Source organism: Ceratotherium simum, chromosome 9 (assembly GCF_057802395.1).
Source record: "Ceratotherium simum simum isolate JZ-2026a chromosome 9, ASM5780239v1, whole genome shotgun sequence".
Lineage (NCBI taxonomy): Eukaryota > Metazoa > Chordata > Mammalia > Perissodactyla > Rhinocerotidae > Ceratotherium > Ceratotherium simum.
In genome coordinates, this window is record NC_141908.1 from 52,273,928 (window position 1) to 52,287,950 (window position 14,023).

The 14,023-nt window shown below is 41.0% G+C and overlaps 1 protein-coding gene across 2 annotated transcripts in view; it reads left to right on the forward strand.

The window, feature by feature from the left end:
- The window catches only part of RAPGEF4 (Rap guanine nucleotide exchange factor 4), a 295,468-nt gene that overhangs the window by 47,926 nt on the left and 233,519 nt on the right, over positions 1-14,023 (forward strand). For both annotated transcript variants that reach the window (XM_087435400.1, XM_087435399.1), the window contains exons 2-3: positions 991-1,133; positions 3,985-4,073. In XM_087435400.1, the coding sequence (XP_087291526.1) occupies positions 991-1,133; positions 3,985-4,073 (232 nt within the window). The remainder of the gene's footprint in view (positions 1-990; positions 1,134-3,984; positions 4,074-14,023) is intronic.

The following is a 14,023-nucleotide window of genomic DNA, read 5'->3' on the forward strand; positions in this document are numbered from 1 at the left end:
AATTCTGATACCATCTGTCTAGAGATGACATCATATCCCACAGGTTAGAGGATCAGTCCCACAAACTCCCCCCGCCCTTAGATGCTAATTGCAAGTCCAGGTTGTTACCTGTGCTTCTGACTGATGGGCTATAAATCGGAGGTTTCCACAAATTCCTCCTTGGGTTTGATGAATTTGCTAGAGCGGCTCACAGAACTTGGGAAAGCATTTACTTACTAGCTTACTAGTTTATTATAAAAGGATATAACTCAGAAACAGCCAGGTGGAAGAGATGCATAGGGCAAGGTATGGGGAAAGGGCGCAGAGCTTCCACGCCCTCTCCCAGGGCCACTCTCTCTGTGTCTTCACGTGTTCGCCAACCTGGAAACTCTCCGAGCCCCATAATTGAGAGATTTTTATGAAGGCTTCATTACTAAGGCATAGTTGATGAAATCGTTGGCCATTGGTGATTGAACTCAATCTCCAGTCCCTCTCCCCTCCCCGGGGATAAAAGTTTCACTCCTCTAATCACAAGGTTGGCTTTCCTGGCAACTAGTCCCCATCCTTAGGTTACTCAGGGGCTTTCCAAAAGTCACCTCATTAAGATAAACTCAGATGTGGTTGAAAGGGGCTTGTTATGTATAACAAGACACCCATTTCACCTTTATGGCTCTGAATTTTAAGAACTGAGGACAAAAGACCAAATATTGTAAAAAAGATATAGGAAACTACGATCTTTAGGAGATAAGTGCCAGGAACAGTGGATGAAGACCAAATAAACATTTCTTATTATAACTCACAATGTCACACCATCTGCAATAGTCATGATATAAGGTGAATAGTTGACAAAGGCCTGAAAATACTTATAATGGGGATAGGTGGATAAATATTTGCAGTGAAATACTTGAAACAGAGATAGTTGCATAAATTTGGATATAATTAGAATAGTGTGTGTTCACTCAAGTAAATCCTTACTGATACAATTTTTTGTGCTTTTTCTCCCCTTTATAGACCACTGGAACGATCCAGTGAAGATGTGGATATAATCTTCACACGGCTGAAAGAAGTTAAAGCTTTTGAGAAATTTCACCCAAATCTCCTTCATCAGATTTGTTTGTGTGGTTATTATGAGAATCTGGAAAAAGGAATAACATGTAAGAAATGCAACTTAAGTGGTATATTTTCACGTATGGTTTGTGCTCATTTGTGGTTATCCTATGGGGATAGAGAGCACGTGGGGCATTTATGTGCCAAATATTTGAGGTTCAACCAAACGTATTAAGTTGACATTTTCCTCTACTTTATTTAGTTCTGTGTAGCATTTCCTTAACTTTGTTCACAGCATGTAAATGGTTCTTCCAGGGCAGCCTACTTTCTGGATGGAGCTAGAAGGACGTACTGATTCATATATTCAGCTATATCCTTACAAATTCAACTAATTATTTTCTCTATCTCAAGAAATATATGAACCAGTAGGATATTAAATAAAGATAAAAGGACTCTTAACTAATGCTAATAGTAATGTTTTGAATTAACCTGAGTGATATCGTCTATTCCAAGTATGAATAAGGGACATGGATAGTAAAACGATAGAGTGACAGCTGCATTAAAAAAATGCATTTTCTCGTTAAAAAAATAATGCTTTTCCATCTGTGGGATGCTTTATGCTGCACTAACAGAAAACGCTCATCCAACTGGCTTGATGAATCAATTACTCATACAAGGAGGGAAAAATCAATTACTCATATGCAAGAAGTCCTGAGGTAGGATGGCTTCAGAGTTAGTTAATTAAGTGACTCAATGACATTATTAAGGTCACAGGTCCCTCCCATCTTGTTTTTTGTTTTTGTTTTGCTATGCCTCCTCAGGTGTTGGCTTTTGTTCTCAGACTTGACCCAAATGATTCTAAGACAGCTACAGCAATTAGAGGTATTACATGCTGATACAACAACATCCTGGTGAAGCACTATTTCTTCTTGTGTCTCTTTTTCAGAAGTCTCCCAGGAGACTTCCTATATTGTTTCATTGGCCAGAATTGCATCATATGCCCACGTCTAAACCAATCACTGGCAAAGAAAATGGGATCACCATGATTGAATTAGACCAATCATGATTACCCCAGTGGAGCTAGGGAAGAAATGCACATGCTCTGAGCACTTGGCCCTGTGGAGGATGGTGGAAACTTGTATAAAATCTGGGTTCACTCAGATAAGAGGAAGGGAGGGCATGATGCTAGGTGGGAACCAATGGGTCTGTCACGACACCATTGTAGAAAATTTAGAAGACAAACAAAATAGAAATCACCTACAATCTCCAAACTCAGAGAATACTGTTAACACTTTGTGTGTATCCTTCAAGATGTTTTCCCATGTGTGCACATGCAAACATAGTCCCACTGCTATTAAAAAAATCATCCATACATATTGTTTTCAAACCAATATTTGTTTTCTTACTGAATCAGAAACTTTATTCTTTTGGGGATGAGACTCTTATTTTCTGTTTCTTAAAGCCATTTTCCAAATGAATCTTCTGTGATATGTAATGTGAATTTGATTGGCAAGTGATGATGTCTTTTGGAGCCAAGAAGTTCATGAAAGGCAAAGCCCTAACTTTAAAATAAGTCACTTACAAAGGGTAGGAACAGCACAGCTACTGGAGAGGCCAGCTATAAACTCATCAGTCCCTCCTCTCAAGCTTATCATGGAACTTGGTAGGATGCCATTGTTGCTCTTTGCCTTTCCACAGCGTGTCTTATTCAGGGAGTTTAGAGCAGCTTGTCATCATTAATTATGGCTCCCAGAAGCTTGCTCTTATGCCATGAGCACTAGCCTTGCCAGAACTCAAGTGTCCCACTGACTTGTCATGTGATTTTTCATTGACTCACTTGACCTCTGACTCTAACTGTGAAAAGAATTTAAAAATATCAGATCATTCCATCTGGTTATTTAGCTAGGATATTTAAAAGGATAGTTGGGTTTGTATGAGATTTTAGAACCAGTGTTTCAGAATGACTTTCTAAAGTACTTAATATAATATGAAAACTAAGGTTCTATCTAAATATCTAAATGTTTTCTCTCTGAGGTTACAAAAGTAAAGCAAAATCAGATTTGGAAATTTATGATGAGAGTTGTTTCTAAAGAGTAGTTAACTCCTAATGCCTAAAAGGAGTGAATTTATAAAAAACAAGAAAATGGACAATGATAATACAGTAGTCAAAATTTTTAAAGTAGGTTTTCTTTTTGTTTTGTTTTTTTTTTGGTGAGGAGATGAGCCCTGTGCTAACATCCGCCAATCCTCCTCTTTTTTTGCTGAGGAAGACGGCCCTGGGCTAACATCTGTGCCCATCTTCCTCCACTTTATATGGGACGCCGCCACAGCATGGCTTGCCAAGCAGTGCGTCGGTGCGCGCCCGGGATCCGAACCAGCGAACCCCGGGCCGCCACAGCAGAGCGCGTGCACCCAACCGCTTGCGCCACCGGGCCGGCCCCGGTTTTATTTTTCTTAATCACTCATTGGTTAGCTTAAAAGGAGACATTCTATCCTAGAAAACACATTGCTTTTAATATAAATAAATTTAGAAAATTGGGGTGATGGTCTGGTACTTTGTTGAGTCAAATAACCTTGTTAATATGTACCCATATAAAGTAATAAGTTACCAGGAATCACTATACAATGAAATGTATTTAAGATAAATTACATGGAACATCAGTCAATTCTTCTTAAATTCAAAGGATCTTATAGCATTTAGGGTTATCATTCCTTATTAGTGCTCTGTAAATATAAAAGAGTTCTGTAGTTCCATTTCATAGAACGTTGAGTAAGTTGGATATAGCTTTGTTGATAGATGAGGAAAAGAGAAATATGTGATGATCTTGTGAGAATAGATAGAGGAAGGGTGGTAAACTCAGCTAGGTCCAAGTCATGCTTATACAAACCAGTGAGAAACTTTCAGGTCATACGATAAAACCGACTTATATTTGGTATATTTACATTACTATTTTTCAGTATTTCGCCAGGGTGATATTGGAACAAACTGGTATGCTGTCCTAGCAGGGTCTTTGGATGTTAAAGTGTCTGAGACCAGCAGTCATCAGGTAAGATACCTTATTTTTTTTTTAAGTAGGATTTATTATTGTTGTTTTTAAAGACACATTATGCCTATGTCTTTTATGCCATTAAAATTACATTTTCAAACCCATTTCCTCTTTCCCATAGCAAGAAGTTCAACAAGTGTTTGTTGAATTCTTTTATAAAGTCACTCAAGAAACATATATAATGAATGTCTTCCATGACTTGAGTATTAAGCCAAATGTTGAAACGTGAAGCACAAGAACACATTGCCTGCCTTCCCAGAGCTTGCCGTCTATTGGGAAATGCAAACAATTCAATTGCAATGTGATAAATTGCTATTGTGTAAGGTGAAATGAGAGCAAAGGAGCAGGAGAAGCAAGTCTTCCTAGGTTTCTCCTCAGATCCTTCCTCTGTCTGGTCTCCTGACTTTTCTTCGTCCTAGAAGTGATCCCCTCATCAGCCTTGTAGGAGCTCCAGTGCTGCAGGGGAAGTGTGGTTGATGCAGTCCCCCGAAAAATCTCTCACTGTTTCTCTACCTTATTGTTTCAAATGTGGAAAGGCCAATAATGTATATATTTTTTCTAAAGTGCAGCACTGGCTTCTTTTATCTTTATTAGTCACCTGTGAGGAGCTTGGCATCCTAGTAGACAAAACTCATATTCTTTTTTTGCCCCCTACAATATTTGTAAGTATTTAAAAATAGGGCCGGCCCCGTGGCTTAGCCGTTAGGTGCACGCGCTCCGCTGCTGGCGGCCCAGGCTCGGATCCCGGGCGTGCACTGACGCACCACTTCTCTGGCCATGCTGAGGCCGCGTCCCACATGCAGCAACTAGAAGGATGTGCAGCTATGACATACAACTACCTACTGGGGCTTTGGGGGAAATAAATAAATAAATAAATAAATAAATAAATAAATAAATAAGTAAGTAAGTAAGTAAGTAAGTAAGTAAGTAAGTAAGTAAAATAAAATTAGACGCAGCAGGGCCAGCCCAGCGGTATAGCAGTTAAGTTCACATGCTCTGCTTCGGTGCCTGGGGTTCGCAGGTTCGGATCCCGGGTGTGTGCTGACACACTGCTTGTCAAGCCATGCTTGGCGGTGTCCTATATAAAGTAGAGGAAGATGGGCATGGATATTAGCCCAGGACCAATCTTCCTCGGCAAAAAGAGGAGGATTGGCGTCGGATGTTAGCTTAGGGCTGATCTTCCTCACACACACACAAGAAAATTAAATTTAGACTCAGACACTCTTTTCATATCTGCAGTGACCTTTGCTCCATCATTATTCTGTGAGGCCTAAATGTACAGTGTCTTCTTGGTTGGAGCCAAGAACCTTGAATCTCAAATGTACGGCCCCTAAAGGCCCACCTTCAAGCCTCAAGATGAAGATGGTCCATGTTTTCTATCCAAATAGTCAGGATTCAGATAAAAACTGAAGGAAGGGAATTGGCTAATTGTAAAATGGGAAAGAATTATCAAGAAGAATCAAAGAATCAGTTAAAGGGAGAAATAACTTACAGCCAAGTATCACGTTTAAGACAGTGCCTCTTGGCCTTTTTCCTATGTAAGAAGCATTTATGACACACTCAATTTGAGATTTAAATTTTGCAGGAACTTGTGTGCATATTGGAGTTGTGGGCAGTCACCACCTAAAAAATGGAGAAGTTCCCCAAAAGATTGTTGGTAAGGTGGACATTTGGAGTTGGGATATAGTTGCCTGTGTTATGCCCATTGTTATGGATAGTTATGGATAGTTAGAGTCTCAGGCCAGTGCCCAAGAGCTACTTAACCTATAGGATACTTTTTCTATGCATCAGTGCATCAAAAGTTTCATTAGAACCTGCCTGGAGCCTGCACCTCCCAATCTTGATGGGACCGTCTCTCTTCCCCTCTCTCACCAGGCCAGTTTTCTCTTGGATTTTAGAGAGGGCCAAGGTGAGAGGTGGGTTTTGATTCTTGTAAGCTGCCTCAGTTTCCCAATGAGATTGAGAAGAGCTAGCATTTCTTGGATGTGTGCCATGTGCTGGGCAGTGTTCTAAGCACCTAACAGGTATGTATTTACTCCTTGAATCCTCGCAACAACCCTGTGGAATAGGTCATATAACTGTGCTCATTTTATAGATTAGGAAACTAATCTCCAAGTGGTTAAATAACTTGCCCCAAGTAACGTATCTAGAAATTCAGGGAACCAAAATTAAAACCCAAGCAGTCAGGCACTTGAACATATGCTCTTAGCCACTGCTCTGTACTGTTGACTCAGGAGAAACATGACGCAACATGCAACTTCCCCCTCTCTCTGCCATTTCTCATCCTTTCAGATAACCCCTGTCCCTTATCTATGCACACCTTCTGCCTGCAGGCTGCTGTCCTGGTGGGTACCCTCTGGGCCCCCCTGCTCAGAGCTGCTCCTGATACTTTCCTTAACCAGGTCTCACCTGCGTGAATGTGCAGAGGGGACAGGGCCTAGAAGAGGATGATTCTCCTTGTTCCTCTGAGTGGCCCTGAATGAGTAATGATGGAGAGAGGGGAGAAGTTGAAAAGAGAAAGGTGAGGAAAGAGACGAAAGGGCAGGAAGATGAGAATTAAGGAGAAAGGGGGGAAGGAAAGGAAAACCCAGAGAAGAGAGAGGAGGAGAGAAGAATAATAAAAGAAGGCAGAGTAGGTGTACCTAAGGGATGATAAGCAACGTCAGCAATGAGGTGCTGACACATCAGATGTTAAAAGCTGGCGTGAGATTTGGTTGTATTAAAATAGTATTTGGCCAGGGGCTTGCAGAATATTGCCCTGGACCAATTATCTCTCACCATGAGGTGCTAGCAAAGAATAGCTAATAAAACTTTGTTAGCTGTGTTTTTTGTTTTTTTTTTTAATTTTAGTAAACTTTTAACTCTAGATTTTAGCTGTGATTTTGACCTCAAACTCAATGCAGAGCACTTTCCTTAATCTGAGCTTGATCTTCTCTTAATTTATTAGGAATTATGAGCTTTATACCAAAGCTAGCTTACTGCCTCCTCTGAGTACTTTACCCTACAATGTCCAACTGGAGTTTTCTGGATTGATTTGTATAGTTACTAAGATATAAGGAAGAGAAAGCACATTGACCTCTACATCCTCCATCCCTCCAGAGAGTAACCTGAGATAGACAGAAAGCCAGCCTTTCAGGAATCTCTGATGGGCGGGACATGGGTCCAACCACATGGGAGGAAGAAGCTAAGGAGAATGAACAAGGTGGCTGAGCCTCCCCCTATGGCAAGCTGCTTGAATGGGAGAAACAAAAAAGCCATATTTACCTGCACTAGCCTTGTAATGGGCTCTGGGTCTCTGCCTATTAGTGATGTGGCCAAATCAGGATAATGAGTTAGCCAATCAGAGTAGTACCCTGTTTAGGTCAGGGTTCTCCAGAGAAACAGAACCAATAGGAGATAGATAGACAGACAGACAGAGAGATAATTTTAAGGAATTGGCTTATGTGATTGTGGGAGAGCTGGCAAGTTTGAAATCTGTAGGGCAAGCTAGCAGGCTGGAAGTTCAGGTAAAAGTTGATGCTGCAGTCTTGAGTCCAAAAGCTAGAAACTCAGGCAGAATTTCTATGTTGCAGTCTAGAAGCAGAATTCCTTCTTCTTTGGGAAACCTCAAGGGAAACCTGTTTGCTCTTAAGGCCTTCAACTGATGGGATGAGGCCCACCCACATTATGGAAGATATTCTGCTTTACTTAAAGTCTATTGATTCCAGTCACATCTAAAAAATACTTTTACATCAAAATATAGATGAATGTTTGACTAAACAACTGGTTATCATAGTCTAGCCAAGGTGACACATAAAATTAACCATCATATACCCCAGTGGGGAGCAAAATGGGGTTGGGTAATGGGCCATAGGAGGAGAAACTAGGAAAGACCTGGAATTCCTACTTCTAGAGATCAGCAACAACATTACCAGGTGCCTTAATTGTGTCACACTGTGCTAGGGGTTCTGTGTACATTTCCTGACTTCATCTTTAGGCATTCATGTCCTATTTTACAATTAGGCTTGAAAATAAGGCTCCGCGACATTAGGTGAAACTTTCCCAGAGCCACACAAATGTATGTGACCAAATTTAGATTTGAATTCAGGTCTGACATACTCCAAATTTCATGTTCTTCCTGCTGCTCACACAGAAAAGAAGGTGGGCAGGCGACAGTAAAAGAAAAAGAAGAAAAGTTAAAAGAGACTAAGAGAGAATTAAAGAAAGAGAAAAGAGGTGACAGCATAGAGTCAAGTGTTTAAAAGTGGGTAGGGAAGAGTTTCTTGCTAGCCTCCCCTCCATTTTTGTTCCTCAAGTCTCTCCCTGCCCTGCGTGCTTGCTTTCTCATCTGCGAGTCAGGAGTCAGAGGAGATGGTGGTGGTCACTTCCCAAACTTTTCTCTGAGTTTCAGCCTCTCAGTGGGGTATTAGCTGAGACTTAATGGTGAGATAAGAGCAGGAATAGCTAATGGTCGTGGAGCGCCCACTACAGGCAGCTATGTGCAAAGCACTTTACAGGCATTATTTCCCTACACTCCCCTCCCCACTTTAGTGCTATTATTAGTCTCATTTCACAGGTAAGATGCTAAATGACTTGCCCAAGCTCACACAGCCACTAGGTCTCAGAGCCAGTTCTTTGTGATCCTAGGGCTCAAGTTCTTGACCACTATGGTTGTACAGAAGCCGTCCAGAGAGTGTGAAGGGGAAAGAACAGAGTGAGGGCTGAGCAGTTTAGGAATAATGAATGTGGGGAGAAGAAGCTTTTCCCTTGCAGCCCCCCTAACCGCCTTCCTACATTTCTGATGCCAGCTCAGAGCTCCGCACCTCCTCACCTCCAAGTCCATCTTGCTGGTGTTCGCTCCACCTGAGGCGTGCTGTTGGGGAAGGCCCGCTTCTCACACTCCGCGGGGCTGCCCCTGGGGCGCGGGGCCCTCATTCCACCACCTTTTAGATCTGGAGATCCACCTTGAATGGGTGTGGCCCATCCCTTCAAAGGGCTTCTAGGTTAGAAGGTGGGTCAGATAAGTATGGGTGATAAGGGAGGGAAACCTTTTAGGTATGTAAAAGGTGGAGGTGAAATGTTAGAAAGGTGTTGATGGCACGTATGGAGGGTTGAGAGAAAGGGAGGACCTGACTTGGTTGAAGAGGTGGATGGTGGTGCCACTAACTGAAGTGAGGAACACAGAAGGAAGAAAACTCTTCACGGATTCTGGTATAGTATTTTTGTACTATACATTTACTAGATATTAGTGATTTGATGGACTTTTTTTTCTGAAAAAGAAATCACTCGATTTCTTTTATATGGTGATAGGAAGGGATGACTCTATGTAACTGTGAAGAATACATAGGCCATACATATTCTATTTGGCTCATAAATTCGTATTACCTTCCTGCCTGTTTCAATGTAATATTACTTTTTCTCCCTTCCCATCATTCTCTTATACTTTCTTTCTCACTAGGGTAAGAAAACACAGTTTCTTGCCATCTGTATGATTGGTTTGGAAGGTTCTTCTTGAATTCTTTGGGCTCTGGGTTGAGGGTCACACATTTCTCCTTGGCGATATCCTAGGAGCACAGTAGTAGTAACTCTTATCATTTGCAAAGTATTTCACTCGCGTTCTTTTGTTCGAGCCACCCTGTCAGGTAGACCCAGCTGTGTCATATCTTGCCCAAGTCACAGGTGAATGAGTGGTCTGCTCAGGATGACATAGTGGTGACCCATAGAGCTGGAAGTCACTGTGATTTTCTTACCCAATCTAGAGTTTTGCCCCCACCATCCCTAGCGTTAGCCAGCATGTTCAGCCATTTATCTGGTGTGTCTGGGAGGTGTCTACAGTACAAAAGGCGTTTGCTACCAGGTGCCTTTAGTATCCATTGGTGGTGGTGCTGGTGTGTGGATCCTTCTTTGTCCCCTTGGATCACTGATGCCTGAGATTCTAACAAAGAAAGCCATTGATACTACATTTGGGAGAAGTATTAAAATACAGATGCTCAGATGAGTGGTAATATACACTTCAGGCCCTTTCCTGGGAGGGGAGGATGGAGAAAAAAAGCCATTGGGTTGTGGGGAGCGAGATGGCTCACCTCCCAGTTTTGCTTGGGGTTAGCCCGCTGGGTCAGTTTAGAAATGTCTGCCACGGCTTCCCTGGTGAATTCTACCAAACATTCAAAGAAGACTTAATACCTATCCTTCTCAAACTCTTCCAAAAAATTGAGGAGGGGGGAAGCTCCCTAACTCATTCTACAAAGCCGACATTACCCTGATACCAAAACCAGACAAGGACAACACAAAAAAAGAAAATTACAGGCCAATATCACTGATGAACATCGATGCAAAAATCCTCAACAAAATACTAGCAAATCGCATACAACAATACGTTAAAAATATTATACACCATGATCAAGTGGGATTTATTCCAGGTATGCAGGGATGGTTTAACATTCGCAAATCAATCAACGTGATACACCACATTAATAAAATGAAGAATAAAAATCACATGATCATCTCAATAGATGCAGAGAAAGCATTTGACAAGATACAGCATCCATTTATGATAAAAACTCTGAATAAAATAGGTATAGAAGGAAAGTACCTCAACATAATAAAGACCATATATGAGAAACCCACAGCTAATATCATCCTCAATGGTGAAAAACTGAAAGCTATCCCTCTAAGAACAGGAACCAGACAAGGATGCCCACTCTCACCACTCCTATTTAACATAGTACTGGAAGTCCTAGCCAGAGCAATCAGGCAAGAGAAAGAAATAAAAGGGATCCAAATTGGAAAGGAAGAAGTGAAACTGTCACTATTTGCAGATGACATGATTTTATATATAGAAAACCCTAAAGAATCCACCAGAAAACTTTTAGAAGTAATAAACGAGTATGGTAAAGTTTCAGGATACAAAATCAACATACAAAAATCAGTTGCATTTCTATACACTAACAACGAAGTAGCAGAAAGAGAAATAAGAATACCATCCCGTTTACAATTGCAACAAAAAGAATAAAATACCTAGGAATAAACTTAACCAAAGAGGTGAGAGAGCTGTACACGGAAAACTATGAAACATTGCTGAAAGAAATTGAAGAAGACACAAAGAAATGGAAAGATATTCCGTGCTCTTGGATTGGAAGAATTAACATAGTTAAGATGTCCATACTTCCTAAAGCCATCTATAGATTCAATGCAATCCCTATCAAAGTTCCAACAACATTTTTCACAGAAATAGAACAAAGAATCCTAAAATTTATATGGAACAACAAAAGACCCCGAACAGGTAAAGGAATCCTGAGAAAAAAGAACAAAGCTGGAGGTATCACACTCCCTGATTTCAAAATATACTACAAAGCTATAGTAACCAAAACAGCATGGTACTGGCACAAAAACAGACACACAGATCAATGGAATAGAATCGAAAGCCCAGAAATAAACCCACACATCTATGGACAGCTAATCTTCGACAAAGGAGCTAAGAACATACAATGGAGAAAAGAGAGTCTCTTCAACAAATGGTGTTGGGAAAACTGGATAGCCACATGCAAAAAAACGAAAGTAGACCCTTACCTTACACCATACACAAAAATTAACTCCAAATGGATTAAAGACTTGAATGTAAGACCTGAAACTATGAAACTTCTAGAAGAAAACATAGGCAGTAAGCTCTTCGACATCAGTTTTAGCAACATATTTTCAAGCACCATGTCTGACCGGGCAAGAGAAACAATAGAAAAAATAAACAAATGGGACTACATCAAACTAAAAAGCTTCTGCACAGCAAAGGAAACCATCAACAAAACGAAAAGACAACCTAAGAATTGTGAGAAGATATTTGCAAACCATACATCTGATAAGGGGTTAATCTCCAAAATATATCAAGAACTCATGCATCTCAACAACAAAAAAACTACCAACCCAATTAAAAAATGGGCAAAAGACCTGAACAGACATTTCTCCAAAGAAGATATACAGATAGCCAACAGACACATGAAAAGATGTTCAAAATCATTAACTATCAGGGAAATGCAAATCAAAACTACAATGAGATATCACCTCACGCCCGTCAGAATGGCTGTAATTAACAAGACAGGAAACAACAAGTGTTGGAGAGGATGTGGAGAGAAGGGAACTCTCATCCACTGCTGGTGGGAGTGCAAACTGGTGCAGCCACTATGGAAAACAGTATGGAGATTCCTCAAAAAATCAAGGATAGAACTACCATATGATCCAGCTATCCCACTGCTGGGTATTTATCCAAAGAACTTGAAAACACCAGTGCATAAAGATACATGCACCCCTGTGTTCATTGCAGCGTTATTCACAATAGCCAAGACTTGGAAGCAACCTAAGTGCCCATCAAGGGACGAATGGATAAAGAAGATGTGGTATATACACACAATGGAATACTACTCAGCCATAAGAAACGATGAAATCCAGCCATTTGTGACAACATGGATGGACATTGAGGGTATTATGCAAAGTGAAATAAGTCAGAGGGAAAAGGTCAAATACCGTATGATTTCCTTCATTAAGTAGTAGATAATAACAATAATAAACAAACACATAGAGAGATTGGATTGGTGGTTACCAGAGGGGAAGGGGGGAGGGAGGAGGGCGAAAGGGATAATTCGGCACATGTGTGTGATGATGGGTTGTAATTAGTATTTTGGTGGTGAATATGATGTAATCTATGCAGAAATAGAAGTATAATGATGTACGCCTGAAATTTATACAATGTTATAAACCAATGTTACTGCAATAAACAAAAAATTTTTAAAAAAAATTAAAAAAAAGAAATGTCTGCCAGCTGGTCATGCCAGAGGCATGACCCAGCGGGTTGACTCTGCCTCACCCTGTGGGTCTGCTCCTGGCTCAGGACGCATCAGACAGTGGTACAAAATCCTGCTGAGCATTGTCTGGACCCTACTTCTCTCCCTCTCACACAGTTAGGCCCTTTCCAAGCAGAGCCCCAGGGCCAACACTCTCTTCTGCTGCCTGCCTTCCCTTTGGCTGAGTCCTCCCATCCAGGCTACAAGTGTGGACTGGAGGGGAGAGACAAAAGCCTCTGGATGAGGAGAGGGATACTGGCCCTACTCTCGGAGACCCTCCCCAAGGTGCTGGTGCAACTTTGCTTTCATTTCTTTTGCTGTAGCCTTGAAACCATGTTTGCGCTAAGAATTCTAGGAAATAGATTATTCTGTTCCTATTATTTTGATGAACTTTTAGAGACTACTCTCCTTGCAAATGTCTTTCTATTCTACTTCTTAAAACATAACCTGCTTCAGAAACTTGTCGCCTGTGTCCCTGTGTAATTGTCCAAGGCACCTCTCCCAGCTTCCCAGACACTTTTCCTCTCTTGGCCCATAAAACTGAGAATGCCTAGCAAGAACGCCCTGCCCACAGACCACTTCACCAGACACCAAAGTGTCCCAGCCTGGCTCACATGCTCACATAGATTTCCACTTGGTAGCACAGATCCTGTCAAGGAGTAATCCTTCCAGTTCCCAATGACACTTGTCCCCACCCTCAGTTTCTTACCTAAGTCTGACCAGGACACATATGCCTTCAGGTGCCCACAGCTGAACTCTTGTGCTCGGGAACCTGCCCGTCTTGGGTGCCTATTTAACTTGATGGGCTAAAAGGCAGAGATTTTACATTCCCGCTAGAATGAATAATACTATGGATGTACTTTTTCTCATTCATATTTGAATGGATTTAAGGTTAGAAGTGAACATTCTAACAAGTTATAAAAAATAAATAATAAATTTAAAAACAATAAATAAACTTACAGACCTCACTATATCAGACAACAATACCCAACTTTGTGTGTATGTTTCAGAGATAGAAAGAAAAAGAGAGAGACAAGGTCCTGCTTTTCTCTGCGGATTTTATAGGTGAGGGGCCTTTTTGGCATGGTAAATATTTAAATCCTAGAAATAGATAAGGTTTTAAACTAATCTTTACACCAA